Here is an 18,239-nt window from a genome sequence, read left to right on the forward strand (position 1 = left end):
CCCCAAAACTACATTGAGATCCCAAGGTGCCACTGGAGGCACAAAAGGAGGCTGTATATGCAGCACCCCCTTGACAACGTCTGAAACTTCAGGAACTGAAGCCAGTTCTTTCTGGAAGAAAATCGACAGGGCCGAAATCTGAACCTTAATGGATCCTAATTTTAGGCCCATAGACACTCCTGTTTGCAGGAAATGCAGGAATCGACCCAGTTGAAATTCCTCCGTTGGGGCCTTCCTGGCCTCGCACCACGCAACATATTTCCGCCAAATGCGGTGATAATGCTTTGCGGTCACATCCTTCCTGGCTTTGATCAGGGTAGGAATGACTTCTTCCGGAATGCCTTTTTCCTTCAGGATCCGGCGTTCAAACGCCATGCCGTCAAACGCAGCCGCGGTAAGTCTTGGAACAGACAGGGTCCTTGCTGGAGCAGGTCCCTTCTTAGAGGTAGAGGCCACGGGTCCTCTGTGAGCATCTCTTGAAGTTCCGCGTACCAAGTCCTTCTTGGCCAATCCGGAGCCACGAGTATAGTTCTTACTCCTCTCCGTCTTATAATTCTCAGTACCTTGGGTATGAGAGGCAGAGGAGGGAAACACATACACTGACTGGTACACCCATGGTGTTACCAGAGCGTCCACAGCTATTGCCTGAGGGTCCCTTGACCTGGCGCAATACCTGTCCAATTTTTTGTTGAGGCGGGACGCCATCATGTCCACCTTTGGTTTTTTTCAACGGTTTACAATCATGTGGAAGACTTCTGGGTGAAGTCCCCACTCTCCCGGGTGGAGGTCGTGCCTGCTGAGGAAGTCTGCTTCCCAGTTGTCCACTCCCGGAATGAACACTGCTGACAGTGCTATCACATGATTTTCCGCCCAGCGAAGAATCCTTGCAGCTTCTGCCATTGCCCTCCTGCTTCTTGTGCCGCCCTGTCTGTTCACGTGGGCGACTGCCGTGATGTTGTCCGACTGGATCAGCACCGGCTGACCTTGAAGCAGACGTCTTGCTTGGCTTAGGGCATTGTAAATGGCCCTCAGCTCCAGGATATTTATGTGAAGTGATGTCTCCAGGCTTGACCACAAGCCCATGAAATTTCTTCCCTGTGTGACTGCTCCCCAGCCTCGCAGGCTGGCATCCGTGGTCACCAGGACCCAGTCCTGAATGCCGAATCTGCGGCCCTCTAGAAGATGAGCACTCTGCAACCACCACAGGAGAGACACCCTTGTCTTTGGTGACAGGGTTATCCGCTGATGCATCTGAAGATGCGATCCGGACCATTTGTCCAGCAGGTCCCACTGGAAAGTTCTTGCGTGGAATCTGCCGAAAGGGATTGCTTCGTAGGAAGCCACCATTTTTCCCAGGACCCTTGTGCATTGATGCACTGACACTTGGCCTGGTTTTAGGAGGTTTCTGACTAGTTCGGATAACTCCCTGGCTTTCTCCTCCGGGAGAAACACCTTTTTCTGGACTGTGTCCAGGATCATCCCTAGGAATAGAAGACGTGTCGTCGGGATCAGCTGCGATTTTGGAATATTGAGAATCCAACCGTGCTGCCGCAACACTACTTGAGATAGTGCTACCCCGACTACCAATTGTTCCCTGGATCTTGCCCTTATCAGGAGATCGTCCAAGTACGGGATAACTAAAACTCCCTTCCTTCGAAGGAGTATCATCATTTCGGCCATTACCTTGGTAAAGACCCGGGGTGCCGTGGACAAACCAAACGGCAGCGTCTGAAACTGAAAGTGACAGTTCTGTACCACAAACCTGAGGTATCCTTGGTGAGAAGGGTAAATTGGGACATGGAGGTAAGCCTCCTTGATGTCCAAAGACACCATATAATCCCCTTCTTCCAAGTTCGCAATCACCGCTCTGAGTGACTCCATCTTGAATTTGAACCTGTGTATGTAAGTGTTCAAGGATTTCAGATTTAAAATAGGTCTCACCGAGCCGTCCGGCTTCGGTACCACAAACAGCGTGGAATAATACCCCTGTCCCTGTTGCAGGATGGGTATCTTGATTATCACCTGCTGGGAATACAGCTTGTGAATGGCTTCCAATACCGCCTCCCTGTCGGAGGGAGACGTCGGTAAAGCAGACTTTAGGGGAGTGCCTGAGTCCGCTTGTAAAGCCCCAGCGTCATGCTGAGGACTTGGCAGAAACGGGAGAGGGCTTCTGTTCCTGGGAACTGGCTGTTTGCTGCAGCCTTTTTCCTCTCCCTCTGACATGGGGCAGAAATGAGGAGCCTTTTGCCCGCTTGCCCTTATGGGGCCGAAAGGACTGCGCCTGATAATACGGCGTCTTCTTATGTTGAGAGGCTACCTGGGGTAAAAATGTGGATTTCCCAGCAGTTGCCGTGGCCACCAGGTCTGATAGACCTACCCCAAATAACGCCTCCCCTTTGTAAGGCAATACTTCCATATGCCTTTTGGAATCAGCATCACCTGACCACTGCCTCGTCCATAACCCTCTTCTGGCAGAAATGGACAGCGCACTTACTCTTGATGCCAGTCGGCAAATATCCCTCTGTGCATCCCGCATATATAGAAATGCATCTTTCAAATGCTCTATAGTCAGTAATATACTGTCCCTATCCAGGGTATCAATATTGTCAGTCAGGGAATCCGACCAAGCCACCCCAGCACTGCACATCCAGGCTGAGGCGATTGCTGGTCGCAGTATAACACCCGTGTGAGTGTATATACATTTTAGGATATTCTCCTGCTTTCTGTCAGCAGGTTCCTTAAGGGCGGCCCTATCAGGAGACGGTAGTGCCACCTGTTTTGACAAACGTGTGAGCGCTTTATCCACCTTAGGGGGTGTTTCCCAACGTGCCCTATCCTCTGGCGGGAAGGGGTATGATGCTAATAACCTTTTAGGAATTATCAGTTTTTTATCGGGGGAAACCCACGCTTCATCACACACTTCATTTAATTCCTCAGATGCAGGAAAAACTACAGGCAGTTTTTTCTCACCAAACATAATACCCTTTTTAGTGGTACTTGTATTATCAGAAATATGTAAAACATTTTTCATAGCATCAATCATGTAACGTGTGGCCCTATTGGAAGTCACATTCGTCTCTTCATCGTCGACACTGGAGTCAGTATCCGTGTCGGCGTCTGTATCTGCCATCTGAGGTAACGGGCGTTTTAGAGCCCCTGACGGCTTTTGAGACGCCTAGACAGGCACGAGCTGAGTAGCCGGCTGTCTCATGTCATCAACCGTCTTTTGTAAAGAGCTGACACTGTCACGTAATTCCTTCCATAAGCTCAGCCACTCAGGTGTCGACTCCCTAGGGGGTGACATCTCCATTACAGGCAATTGCTCCGCCTCCACACCATTTTCCTCCTCATACATGTCGACACAATCGTACCGACACACAGCATACACACAGGGAATGCTCTGATAGAGGACAGGACCCCACTAGCCCTTTGGGGAGACAGAGGGAGAGTATGCCAGCACACACCAGAGCGCTATATATATATATATATATATACAGGGATAACCTTATAGAAGTGTTTTTCCCCTTATAGCTGCTGTTTTATTTATACTGCGCCTAATAAGTGCCCCCCTCTCTTGTTTTACCCTTTTCTGTAGTGCAGGACTGCAGGGGAGAGTCAGGGAGACGTCCTTCCAGCGAAGCTGTGAGGGAAAATGGCGCCAGTGTGCTGAGGAGATAGGCTCCGCCCCCTTCTCGGCGGACTTTTCTCCCGCTTTTTGCTGTATTCTGGCAGGGGTTAAAATACATCTATATAGCCCTGGGGGTTATATGTGATGTATTTTCGCCAGCCAAGGTGTTTCTATTGCTGCTCAGGGCGCCCCCCCCCAGCGCCCTGCACCCTCAGTGACCGGAGTGTGAAGTGTGCCTGAGGAGCAATGGCGCACAGCTGCAGTGCTGTGCGCTACCTTGGTGAAGACTGATGTCTTCTGCCGCCGATTTTCCGGACCTCTTCTTGCTTCTGGCTCTGTAAGGGGGCCGGCGGCGCGGCTCTGGGACCGGACTCCGAGGCTGGGCCTGTGTTCGGTCCCTCTGGAGATAATGGTGTCCAGTAGCCAAGAAGCCCAAGCTGGCTGCAAGCAGGCAGGCTCGCTTCTTCTCCCCTTAGTCCCTCGATGCAGTGAGCCTGTTGCCAGCAGGTCTCACTGAAAATAAAAAACCTAAAACTAAACTTTTACTAAGAAACTCAGGAGAGCCTCCTAGAATGCACCCTTCTCGGCCGGGCACAAAAATCTAACTGAGGCTTGGAGGAGGGTCATAGGGGGAGGAGCCAGTGCACACCAGGTAGTCCTAAAGCTTTACTTTTGTGCCCAGTCTCCTGCGGAGCCGCTATCCCCCATGGTCCTTACGGAGTTCAAAGCATCCACTAGGACGTCAGAGAAATAATAATAACTCGTCTGCTGCAATTACAATAGCATCGTGTGCACGGACCAAATGCATATAGTCGCCTGTAAGCACATCTGCGTTTGCTGAGCTCCGTACGCTTGGCTTTATAGCAGCCTTCATTATCAGTGCACCTGCATCAACCCTATCCTTGGTCTGAACACAGACGTATCTCTGTGTGCGGACCACTCTGCATAGGCCACAGCTGGAACTAGTAGGAATGTGGCACTCGTCTTACTCTGCAGTCTCATGTGGGGAAATACTGTCATGTATTCTAGTAACCCCGGACCACAGCCGACATAGCCTGCTTTGTGTACTCACCTGTGTCTATCTCTACAGGGATCTCCTCCTCCTTTATATGCTGGTCAGCGTTCACATAGATCACCTGCAGTCCTTCCGTCTGAGTCATAGCGTCATCTGTCCCGCATTTAGAAGACTCTGCCTAAATGGCGCATACAAAGGCATCTAGTTATCTTGACTGATTGAACTTTTTTCCTTTTTTTTTGCAATATATGTTTATTGGTTACACGGTCAGCTAGCATTCTACCGCTGGGAATGCCGATGTCAGGATCCTGACGTTTCGGCATCCCAGGCAGCGGGATCTCATACTGATCCTGTTTAAACAAACCTATAATAAACAGCAGACAAAAGTTCAGGAACAGCATAACAGCAACACAAATAAGAGCTTGTATACATGTACAGAAATCAGTACAAGAGGCTACAGCTGAGGACAGAGCACGGGCTAAACAGTGTGCAGAAAAAGTTATAAACGGAAGACAAAAACAAGGGAGGGGAAGAGGAGGAGGGGAATTGGGAAGAGGGGAGTACCATACCAAGCATATTTAGCGGGGGGAATTCAATTAGCTGTGATAACCCATTTTCATGTGTAAAAATTATTGTTTCAATTAGCCGCATCAGTTAAAATGTGTTCATTCTCCTTAGGACTTAATGTCAATTATTTTTCAAGTAGCCTTGAGCTGGTGCAAAGATTTGGAAAGTCCCTAATTTAAGGTAAAAATGTCGGAACTGGTTCCAGAACCCTTCTGTAGGCCCTGTCTAATCGAGCTTTGATGGTTAGCCATCCTTTCCCTAAACGTACAAGTCATCGTGTCGACATAAGCCAAGCCACAGGGACCAGATAAGAGACAAACTACATGGTCCGTCAGGCAGTGTCATTTATATCTGATTTAATAGCTAGTCCACTCTGTGAGTGTGGAAAGGAAGGGCCTGGTATTAGCGAGCTACACGTCACGCAGCCCGTGCATTTAAAACAGCCTGGATTTGTCGTATACAGCCAGGACTTATTACACCTTTTTGGACGCATGAGTAATTGTTTAAGATTTAGACGACGTCGGGAAGCCATCATAGGTGGTTTAGAGAGCTCCGTCTTAAGGGCCCTACACATTTAACGATCCGCCGCCGTGCTGCCCGACGGCAGAAATGGCCGACGGGCGACCCTTCGGCGGGGGGAGTGAAGTTTCCACAGAAGTGCAGGCAAATATGGACGACATCGTCCATATTGGCCTGCATGCACAGCCGACGGGGGAACCAGCGATGAAGGAGTGCGGGGCCGCGCATCGTTCATCGCTGGTGTTTCCACACTCAAAGATATGAACGGTATCTCGTTCATTAATGAACGTGATCGTTCATATCTTTCACTAATATCACACAGTGTGTAGGGCCTATAACACACTGGATCTGATGTCACAATACACCAATTGTTTCTAATGAGTACCCCCTCTGTCCAATTATCTCCTGTATGGACAAAAGTATTTGGCCACACCTGTTAATTACTGAATTCAGGTGTTTCAATCGAGCCCATTGCCACATGTGTATAAAATCAAGAACCTAGCCATGCAATCTCCATTTGCAAACATTTGTGGTACAAAATGGGTCGTTCAGAAGAAGTCAGGGCCAGAGCTGCACTGAGATGGCTGAGGCGAGTGGTGTCCTCTGCAAAAAGGAGGATTCTGAGGAGGTAAGTCCACACCGTGGACACATAAGGAGGGTCCTGAGAAAAGACCAAACCCCGGAAACACAATGGCTCAGGACACTGGTGACATCATCAGAACAACATCTCCGGCCTGCGGTTTCCATTCAGCCGCTACTATGACACCCAATAAAAGCAGACCATTGTTTACATTAAAAAAAAAATGTGTGTGATGTATCTATTTATATGTAACAGCTGTTACCGGTTATTGTCATTTAATCTTGGTGATATGATCGCTTTGTTCTCTTATGGGGGCAATAATTCTCTAATGGGGGCAATATTCTTTTATAAATATATTTAAGTCACAACATAGCTTAATGTTATTAAGAGAGCAATATTATTTATGAATTATATGCTTGTTAATTGAAGAGGTGATGGGATGAAGGTGTTAGGTTAGAAGAAACAGATATTAATAGTTAAAGATACATTTTTAGAACTTTTTACTTAGACTAATTATACTACTACACTGCTCAAAAAAAATATAGGGAACACTAAAATAACGCATCCTAGATCTAAATGAATGAAATATTCTTATTAAATACTTTGTTCTTTACATAGTTGAATGTGCTGACAACAAAATCACACAAAAATTATCAATGGAAATCAAAATTTATTAACCCGTGGAGGTCTGGATTTGGAGTCACACTCAAAATTAAAAAGTGGAAAAACACTCTACAGGCTGATCCAACTTTGATGTAATGTCCTTAAAACAAGTCAAAATGAGGCTCAGTAGTGTGTGTGGCCTCCACGTGCCTGTATGACCTCCCTACAACGCCTGGGCATGCTCCTGATGAGGTGGTGGATGGTCTCCTGAGGGATCTCCTTCCAGACCTGGACTAAAGCATCCGCCAACTCCTGGACAGTCTGTGGTGCAACGTGGCGTTGGTGGATGGAGCGAGACATGATGTCCCAGATGTGCTCAATTGGATTCAGGTCTGGGGAACTGGCGGGCCAGTCCATAGCATCAATGCCTTCGTCTTGCAGGAACTGCTGACACACTCCAGCCACATGAGGTCTAGCATTGTCTTGCATTAGGAGGAACCCAGGGCCAACCGCACCAGCATATGGTCTCACAAGGGGTCTGAGGATCTCATCTCGGTACCTAATGGCAGTCAGGCTACCTCTGGCGAGCACATGAAGGGCTGTGCGATGCCACCCCACACCATTACTGACCCACTGCCAAACCGGTCATGCTGGAGGATGTTGCAGGCAGCAGAACGTTCTCCTTGGCGTCTCCAGACTCTGTCACGTCTGTCACATGTGCTCAGTGAGAACCTGCTTTCATCTGTGAAGAGCACATGGCGCCAGTGGCGAATTTGCCAATATTGGTGTTATCTGGCAAATACCAAACGTCCTGCACGGTGTTGGGCTGTAAGCACAACCCCCACCTGTGGACGTCAGGCCCTCATGGAGTCTGTTTCTGATCGTTTGAGTAGACACATGCACATTTGTGGCTAGCTGGAGGTCATTTTGCAGGGCTCTGGCAGTGCTCCTCCTGTTCCTCCTTGCGGAGGTAGCGTTCCTGTTGCTGGGTTGTTGCCCTCCTACGGCCTCCTTCACGTCTCCTGATGTACTGGACTGTCTCCTGGTAGCGCCTCCATGCTCTGGACACTACGCTGACAGACACAGCAAACCTTCTTGCCACAGCTCGCATTGATGTGCCATCCTGGATGAGCTGCACTACCTGAGTCACTTGTGTGGGTGTAGACTACGTCTCATGCTACCACTAGAGTGACAGCACCGCCAGCTTTCAAAAGTGACCAAAACATCAGCCAGAAAGCATAGGAGCTGAGAAGTGGTCTGTGGTCACCACCTGCAGAACAACTCCTTTATTGGGGGTGTCTTGCTAATTGCCTATAATTTCCACCTGTTGTCTATTCCATTTGCACAACAGCATGTGAAATTGATTGTCAATCAGTGTTGCTTCCTAAGTGGACAGTTTGATTTCACAGAAGTGTGATTGACTTGGAGTTACATTGTGTTGTTTAAGTGTTCCCTTTATTTTTTGAGCAGTGTATATCATTACATAGACTGTCAACATTTAAAAAGAGGATTTTGGTACTTACCGATAAATCCATTTCTCTGAATCCTCTAGGGGACACTGGAGTCCTATACAGTAGGGGTGTGAAGCCTTGAACCGGAGGTGTGGCACAATCTTAAATTAGCATTGTCTGCACAGCCGGCTCCTCCCCCTTCACATCCCTCATCCCTCAGTTTGAAAAATTTGACTGAGAGAATAGGACATGACACTATAGTCCATGGCGAGGAACCGAACCGTACAACATATCAAACAGCGGCCAAGAACTCTTAACCGAATAACTAACGCTGTTTGCACAAACTGTTTACAACAAGAACTTTGAACACAGCAGGTCGACAGCACCGAGGCGGGCGTCCAGTGTCCCCTAGAGGATTCAGAGAAATGGATTTATCGGTAAGTACCAAAATCCTCTTTTCTCTTTCATCCACTAGGGGACACTGGAGTCCTATACAGTAGGGGACGTCCCAAAGTTTTCCCCCAGGGAGGGAGTGCTGTCGGTGGCCTGCAAAACTAAACGTCCGAACTTAGATTCTCCGGACGCAAAAGTATCAAACTTGTAAAATTTCAAGAACGTGTGGGCTGAAGACCACGTTGCCGCTCTGCAAAGTTGAGTAGTGGAAGCACCCCTGGCAGCCGCCCACGAGGCACCCACTGATCGGGTAGTATGAGCACCCGTCTGAACCGGCACCTCTTTGCCACAGGAAATATAAGCCTGCCGAATGGCAAGTCTAATCCATCTGGACAAAGTCTGCTTAGAGGCCGGCCAACCCTTCTTTGGCCCATCATAAAGAACAAACAAATGGTCCGAATTTCTGAAAGATGACGTAACCTGTACGTATACCCGTAAAGCTCGGACAACATCCAATGACACGTCCTCATCTGTGAGACCCTGGAAAGATGGAACCACTATTGGTTGGTTTACATGAAACCCCGACACCACCTTCGGAAGGAAGTCTGCTCTTGTACGGAGTTCCGCCCTATCCTCATGAAAAACTAAGAAAGGGCTCTTACAGGATAAGGCTCCCAACTCGGAAACCCGCCTAGCCGAAGCCAAGGCAAGTAATAACGTGACCTTCCAAGAAATATATTTCAGGTCTGTACTTGTCAATGGCTCAAAAGTCGGTGACTTCAAATATTCTAACACCAAACCTAACTCCCATGGTGCCGTGGGAGGACGAAAAGGGGGTTGAATCCTCAGAACCCCTTGTAAAAAGGTTTGAATCTCTGGCAAGGATGCTAACCGCTGTTGGAAAAGGATGGAGAGAGCCGAAATCTGAACCTTCAAAGAGCCCAGTCTGAGTCCTCCCTCTAGACCGGCCTGAAGGAACAATAGAAGTCGCGATAAATGGAAATTTGATGAATTCCATCCCCGTTCCTGACACCAAGCCATGTACCGTCTCCAAATCCTGTAGTAGTGCCTGGCTGTGACCGGCTTCCTAGTGGCAATCATTGTAGGAATGGCCGTTCGTGGGATCCCTCTGTTTCTTAAGATCCGGGTTTCAATAGCCACGCCGTCAAACGCAGCCTGTTTAGGTCGGGGTGCAGGAACGGTCCCTGAGATAGCAGGTCCTCTCTCTGAGGTAACCTCCAAGGATCCTCCGCCAGTAACCCTCGCAGGTCGGTGTACCAACTCCTGCGGGGCCAATCTGGAGCGATTAGAATAACCCACACTCGTTCCCGCTTTACTCTTTTCAGAACCCTGGGTATGAGTGGGAATGGTGGAAATATGTAAACTTTTCTGTAACACCACGGAAGTGTCAATGCGTCCACTCCTTCTGCTGCTGGATCTCGAGTTCTTGACACATATCTGGGCAGCTGATGGTTTTGTCGAGACGCCATTAGGTCCACCTGAGGTAGGCCCCATCTTCTCACAATCATGTTGAAAATCCGTGGATGAAGGCACCACTCCCCCGGATGCATGTCCTGGCGACTGAGGTAATCTGCTTCCCAGTTCTCCACACCTGGAATGAACACTGTGGAGAGAATGATGTCTCGTCTTACTGCCCACAACCAGATCTTTGTGGCCTCCTTCAACGCCATCCTGCTCTTTGTTCCTCCTTGACGGTTTATGTAAGCCGTCGTCGTGACATTGTCTGACTGAATCCTGATGTTTTGATTCATGACTAGGTCTTCTGCTAAGAGAAGGGCATTGTAGGCTGCTCTTAGTTCGAGGATATTTATGGGTAATTTGCTTTCCTGTAGCGTCCATCGTCCCTGAAACTGATGGTCGTCTAGGACGGCTCCCCAACCTCTGAGACTGGCGTCCGTCGTCAAGATCTTCCAATCCCAAATGCCGCATTTCTTGCCGGCTGTAAGGTTCTTGTGTGAAGACCACCATATCAAGGAGACCCTTACTTGTGGTTGAAGTCGAATTCTCCGATGGAGAAGCCAGTGTGAGCCTGCTCCCTGAGCAATGAGGTTCATTTGGAATGGTCGTGAATGAAGTCTGCCGTACTGGAGAGCTTTGAACGACGCCACCATCTTCCCGAGAAGTTGCACACAGAGGTGCAGAGAAACGGTCTGCGTCCTCAGTACCTGAGCCACTAATCTCTGTAGGTCCTGTACCTTGTTCTCTGGGAGGAACACACGTAAGAGGACCGTGTCCAAGATGAGACCGAGGAATTGGATCCGTTGAGTCGGTATGAGGTTGGACTTTTTGAAATTGACAATCCATCCATGTTGAATTAGAAATTGATGGGATGTCTGAACATCCTTGAGCAGTCGATTCTGAGATGGAGCTTTGATCAGTAAATCGTCCAGATAAGGTATAATCGTGACCCCCAACAGTCTTAGTCCTGCCACCATTATCGCCATGATCTTTGTGAAAATTCTTGGGGCTGACGCTAGACCGAACGGCAAGGCCCGGAATTGGTAGTGCTCCGCCACCAGTGCGAACCGTAAGTAAGTCTGGTGAGGAGTCCAGATTGGGATATGCAGATATGCATCCTTTATGTCCATGGATACCATGAACTCGCTTGGTTCTAAGCCTGCAATAACTGATTGGATTGATTCCATCTTGAATCTGTAGACTTTTAAAAACTGGTTGAAAACTTTTAAATTGAGAATTGGTCTGTGTCACGATCCGGGTATCTGGACGCCATTTCTTACCCATCAGATGCCTCCTAAGGCTGGCTCAGCGCTCCAGCACCGGATCCCGTCTGTTATCCTAATGTTCACATTCCTGCATCCTCTCCTGTCTCTCTGAGACGCTGTCACAGTAACGCCATAATACATCTGGCATGGCGTCTCCCGCGGCCTCCGCCGCCGTCCCTGAGCTTCTGCATGCAGAGTGTCAGAGTGGATTACGTCAGCCGCGGCCTCCGCTGTGTCCGCGTGGTTGGATGTGCACTTGTCTGCCTGGCGTCTCCTGTCTCCAGTGGCCGGCGCCGCCATTACTGTTTTCATTACCACATGGATTACAAACCAAACTTCCCTCCAAGTGTCTGCATGGGCGCAGCCATCTTGGATTCTGTCAGCTGATCATTTCCTCCAATCTGTTGTCAGTATTGTTAATCTGCATAATTGCCTAGCCAATCCCTTCCTTGCTGCAGGTATAAATACACTGTGCCTGAGCAAGGAAGGCGTCAGTGCTTTGGTTGTCAAACCTAGTTCCTGTTTGTCTCTCTCCTGTGATTGTCTTCCAGGTTCCAGCTCCTGTCTCAAGACTTCCACCATAGAGACCCGCACCAGCATTCCACCTGCGGTGTAGCCTGACTCTCCGATCCATTTTGGATTCATCTGTTTCCAGCCACAACCTTACCTGCTTCCAGCCCAGCTTCCAGCAGAGTACAGCTTCTCTTAAAGGGCCGGTGTCCTTTCTACAGTTTACCACTCTCCACCGGTATTATTATTTCTCCGCTCTCAAATTCTACATTTCATTCATATTGCATCGCTCTCAAGCTTCATTTATTATTTAACTGGTTCCAGCCAGTATCCACTCCGTGCCAACATCTGTCTGGTTCCAACCAGAACCCACAGCAGCTATTTTATTTACAGCAGTCCAGCTTTCCCTGGAACACCAGCTGGTACGATCCTGGGCTTTCTTCATTGCTACAGTCGGGCCTGGTAAGGACTTTCCAACTCGCAGATAATAAGAACTGTCTCATACTACCAGAGCTCTGTGGTCCCTGCCACCCTGTAGTACCCAGGAACTGTATTATTTCTCTGCTGATTTTATGTTTCTTTTACTGCTACTGTGATGCATGGAGTTTGTCATAAATAAACATCATTGACTTTTATTCAAGATGTCGTGGTCACGCCTTCGGGCGGTTATTCTTCATGTTACTTACATGTCCAGGGGTCTGATACAACCTCCCAGGTTCCGGTACATCTCAGCCCCTACAACTGAGGCTGCCTCCCGTCAGCTCAGGCCCTCAGTTGTGACAGTCTGACCGTCCCGTCTGGTTTTGGCACGACAAAAAGATTGGAATAGAACCCCGTTCCTCTCTGAGAAGCGGGAACCGGAATAATGACCTCTGCTTGTAGTAATTTTTGAATTGCTGCCCGTAGTGCCCTTGCTTTTTGAGGGCACTGAGGCAATCCTGTTGTAAAAAACTGACTGTGAGGCCTCTGTTGAAATTCCAGTTTGTATCCCTGAGAGATTAGGTTGTTCACCCAAAGCTCCGGTGAGGTTTTGGCCCAGATGTCCTGAAAACCTTCCAGTCGGCCGCCCACCAAGGGGGACCCCAGGTGAGCTGGGAGGCCGTCATGCCACGGTCTTGTCAGCAGGTTTATCCTGCTTTCTTGTTGCTGCCTGCGAGCGGCCTCTACCTCTGCCCCCGCGTGCTTGTGTACCGAAACCCCTACCTCGGGCTCGAAAGGACTGTGATCTAAATGAAGTAAACGATGGTCCCGAATAACCTCTCCTAGTTTGTGGAGCGGTTCTCGTATAAGGCGTAGGCAGAAAAGTGGACTTCCCCGCTGTAGCCTGCGAAATCCACTTGTCCAGCTCTGGTCCGAACAGCATTTCACCCCCAAAGGGAATGGATTCTACCGCCTTCTTGGTGTCAGAGTCTCTTTGCCATTCTCTGAGCCATAAAATCCTCCTAGCCGATATGGCCGATGCAGATATGCGTGATGCTATTCTGCTAATATCCTTAGAAGCTTGACACAAGTATGTAGCAGATTCCCGAATGTGTTCCGCCAACTGTGTAATCTCTTCTAAGCTATTTTCCTCCTCAATAGCTTGTACTATACGGCCGGACCATGCACCCATGGCCTTGTTGACCCAAGCACAGACGATCGCAGGTCTCTGCGCTACACCTGCTGCTACAAATATTGATTTTAACGCAGTCTCAACTTTACGTTCGGACGCATCCTTTAAAGTAGTTACGTTAGGAATTGGCAAGATTGTCTTCTTTGACAACCTTCCTAGGGAAGCATCCACTACCGGCGGAGATTCCCACTTGTCCATTACACCCCTAGGTAAGGGGTAAGTTACCTGAAACCGTTTCGGAAATTGAAAACGTTTGTCAGGTTGTTTCCAAGCCTCTTCCATCTGAGATTGGACGGATTTAGGAATGGGAAACTCTGCTGAACGCGGCTTCTGGGATTTGAACAAATCGAATTCTTCCGGCTCCCGGATTTCCGCTTCCTTAAAGCTTAGGATGTCCTTTACTGCGTCAATTAAGGAATCCAGACCCGAGATCGCAGAGTCTTCTTCAGGAAAATCAGCGTCTAGGATGGGTTCAATTAACTCACCTTCTTCCGTATCCGGAAGAAAACCCTCTTCCTCCTCCGATTCTGGTATAATAGGAAGAGTTCTTTTAACAGCCTTGTGCACAGTCGTCTCAGCGTGTGCGGGCGGCGTTAATTTGATGAGAAATTCCTCCATTGTCTTTGAGAATCCCGCAGCCCATTCCGATTGCTGTTTGCGGGATTCTGCCATTTCCTTGGAGATTCTATTAGCAAGGTTGTCCTCCCATGCCTTAGCCAGAGCACTGCTCCCAGGTAGAGCGTCCTTGTCTAAGCAGGAGTCGCACACCCCGGAGCTGCCGACCCGCGTGCTCTTCTTGTTACATTTCGTACAAACATAGCAGGTCTTTGAGGTCTTGGTAGCCTTAGACATGCTGTTTTGTTATTTTAAAACCCCGTATCAGGGTATTACGCAGCGCTTTCACCCTTTAAACTAGGAAGAGAAAGACTGGGGGATGACGGAAGCGAAGGTATTGGATCCGGCTGGAATTACCTGTCCCCTTTTATAAAAGGAACAGTTAAAAAAAATAAAAAAATAAATAAATAAAATAAAACACCAGCCGACTCGCAACCCTCACACCCCAACTGTAATCAGCTACGATGTTAGAGTTGGCTTGCTTCCGTGTATTTTCTCCGGGATCTTTGAAAGAGACGTCCCTTGAAAATATAAATTTGTAAAGTCTGATTACTTTTCAGGAGATCCTCATATTGTATAATATACATTTCACCAGCAGAGGGAGCTGTTGCCTAACTCTCTCTACTATTTTAATGCCTGTTCTATCCAGGCCGTGCAGCAGGGGGAGTTTTTCTACTTCCTATGTACACTACTGGTGGGGGAGGGGGAGGACCCATCCCTCACCTCAGCCTGGCGCCTAAACGTAAAATGTCCTTCCTATAATAAAAATATATATATGTGTGCCGCACTGATTTTAATCTAGTGCCTTTGCATTTACTGGTCCCCTGTGGCCGCTACACAGCGCGCTCCGGACCCGCCGGCTGGCGCGCACGCGACGGGTCCGTCTCCCGTAGCGGCGCCTGTGCTCTCTCTCTGTACTGAGTCTTCCCTCATGTGCAGCACACCCTGGAGCCGCCGGCTGGCGCGCGCGACGGGTCCGTCTCCCGTAGCGGCGCCTGTGTTCCCCTCCGGCGATGGGCTTAAACACCTGCTGCTATTGCTGACAGGGAAAGACAGGGTGAGTCACTGAGAGAGCTCCCGCGCCGCACTAGGGCTCCCACGCGCCGGCCATACTCTGTCTGCTCTGCCCTTTCCTATCAGGTTCTATAAAGGGGAGTTAACAGCAAGCTATAAGAGGAAGAGGAAGGGGGGAAAAAAAAAAAAAAAAACTTTTACTACTGAAAGACCCTAGTCTAATTTATACGACCAGTACTCACTATTTTGGAGGATCTCCTGTGGAGAGATGCAGGTCCCTTCAATAGGGATCTTTGTCTCTCTGACCTGAAGTAGCTTTGTCCCCCCTTTATTAGGGTTACGCAGCCCCCCTATTAGTTTTTGTCAGGAGCTCAAGTGCTCCACGTATTGTGCCTCCAGCACAATTTTTCAAACTGAGGGATGAGGGATGTGAAGGGGGAGGAGCCGGCTGTGCAGACAATGCTAATTTAAGATTGTGCCACACCTCCGGTTCAAGGCTTCACACCCCTACTGTATAGGACTCCAGTGTCCCCTAGTGGATGAAAGAGAAATAACATTGTTACTATGGTCCCTAGGTCATAACCCCATTCATCCAGTCGCCTCTACAATTACAGGTGGCCTTCCTGGGATCATGCTTAGGGGTATAGCCGGCAGGATGAGGACAATCTCCTAGAAGCAGAGTTACACCCATCTTCCCCCTGCCCAATATAACACATGAGAAATGATGTCACAACAGCCCTGATGTACCTGATCATCCGGCGGGGTGCTCTGGTCTTCCTCTGTAGAGTCCTGTGAGTAATGGGGACTGCTGCTGGAGCCATCTGTAGAACACACACATAGAGCAATTAACAAATTGTTTTTAATTGCCCTCAAACACTCCTATTGGCTCACCTTGGGCAATACAGTGGCACAGCCACAGCACGGATATAGTGGCTGCCCTGGAAACCAATCTGCATGATTGTAGGTAGAACGGTCACTGTGTAGGGTGTAAAGCTGGGGTAGTCAACACACAGTCCTTCAGCTGCTGTGGAACTACACATCCCAACATGCCCTGCCACAGCGTTGCTATTAGGGCATGCTAAAACTGTGGCAGGCCATGCTGGGATGTGTAGTTCCACAGCAGCTGAGGGCTATATGCCGAGTACCCCTGGTGTACAGGAGTGAAGGCAAGTGGGGAGTTTGGCCTCTAGGTCATGCCTTCCACCCACTTATACAGGTACCCCAGGTATATGCACCGTGCAAATGGGAAGGACATGTTTAATAAAGCTCTATATATACACCCTACACTGTCACCAATACAATGCTATACTTCTGCTGTAACTAAACATAAACCGGGACATCTCCAGCCATTGCTGGCAGCAGCTGGCAGAGTAGGGACGTTCCCCGAGTAATGAGGCTCTGGTAGTAGCCCAGTGGTAAGTCCTGCAGAGCTGCTGATACATTACAGATCGGCCGCATCAGCTACTGAGGAAAGGGATAAACATGACCCATAATCCCACATGTCAGCTACACAATAAGCAATAATAAGATTTTACTTACCGGTAAATCTATTTCTCGTAGTCCGTAGTGGATGCTGGGGACTCCGTAAGGACCATGGGGAATAGACGGGCTCCGCAGGGGACAGGGCACTTTAAGAAAGAATTTGGAATCTGGTGTGTTCTGGCTCCTCCCTCTATGTCCCTCCTCCAGACCTCAGTTAGAGAAACTGTGCCCGGAAGAGCTGACAGTACAAGGAAAGGATTTTGGAATCCAGGGTAAGGGTGTGTACACACGGTGAGATTTTTTCTTAAGATTTTGACTATATAGTCAAAATCGTAAGAAAAGTTAGTGCAGATCGCAAGGTGAAAGTCACCTTGCGATCCCGATGCGCGGTCCCGCCAGGTCGGCATCGCAAGAAAAGATAGACTGTGCAGGCAAGTCAATCCTTGCTAGATCGGTGTACTATCTAGTTCTTCTCACATGTCAATGACATCTCACATAAGCCAAAATCTCACATAAGCCAAAATCGTAAGCACACATAGTCCATATCTCAAGAAAAGTTAGTCAAAATCTGTCCTATCTGGTCTCCGGGGAGTTCAAGGGAAATCGCAAGTAAAAATAGGACATAGCAAGGATCTCACCGTGTGTACACACCCTAAGACTCATACCAGTCACACCAATCACACTGTATAACTTGTGATAAACATACCCAGTTAACAGTATGAACAACAACGGAGCATCAGATCAACCCTGATGCAACCATAACATAACCCTTATTTAAGCAATAACTATATACAAGTATTGCAGAAGAAATCCGCACTTGGGACGGGTGCCCAGCATCCACTACGGACTACGGGAAATAGGTTTACCGGTAAGTAAAATCTTATTTTCTCTAACGTCCTAGTGGATGCTGGGGACTCCGTAAGGACCATGGGGATTATACCAAAGCTCCCAAACGGGCGGGAGAGTGCGGATGACTCTGCAGCACCGAATGAGCAAACACAAGGTCCTCCTCAGCCAGGGTATCAAACTTGTAGAACTTTGCAAAGGTGTTTGAACCAGACCAAGTAGCTGCTCGGCAAAGCTGTAATGCCGAGACCCCTCGGGCAGTCGCCCAAGAAGAGCCCACCTTCCTTGTGGAATGGGCCTTAACTGAATTAGGCAGCGGCAACCCAGCTGCAGAATGAGCCTGCCGAATCGTGTTACAGATCCAGCGAGCAATAGTTTACTTTGAAGCAGGCGCCCCAAGCTTGTTGGAAACATACAGGATGAACAAATATTCTGTTTTCCTGACCTTAGCCGTTCTGGCTACATAAACCTTCAAAGCCCCGACCACATCCAGTGACTCGGAATCCTCCAAGTCAGTAGTAGCCACAGGCACCACAATAGGTTGGTTTATATGAAAGGATGAAACCACTTTCGGCAGAAATTGTGGGCGGTCCGCAATTCTGCTCTATCCGCATGGAAAACCAGATAAGGGCTTTTATGTGACAAAGCCGCCAATTCTGA

At 48.7% G+C, this 18,239-nt stretch overlaps 1 protein-coding gene across 4 annotated transcripts in view; it reads right to left on the minus strand.

Annotated features, from left to right (window-relative positions):
- Positions 1–18,239, minus strand: part of LOC135054829 (zinc finger protein 260-like) — an 85,383-nt gene that overhangs the window by 16,081 nt on the left and 51,063 nt on the right. For all 4 annotated transcript variants that reach the window (XM_063958213.1, XM_063958211.1, XM_063958210.1 and 1 more), the window contains exons 9-10: positions 15,999–16,072; positions 4,701–4,821 (exon numbers count right to left, since the gene is read on the minus strand). In XM_063958213.1, coding sequence (XP_063814283.1) covers positions 4,701–4,821; positions 15,999–16,072 — 195 coding nt within the window. The remainder of the gene's footprint in view (positions 1–4,700; positions 4,822–15,998; positions 16,073–18,239) is intronic.

Source organism: Pseudophryne corroboree, chromosome 3, assembly GCF_028390025.1.
Source record: "Pseudophryne corroboree isolate aPseCor3 chromosome 3, aPseCor3.hap2, whole genome shotgun sequence".
NCBI classification, from domain to species: Eukaryota; Metazoa; Chordata; class Amphibia; order Anura; family Myobatrachidae; genus Pseudophryne; species Pseudophryne corroboree.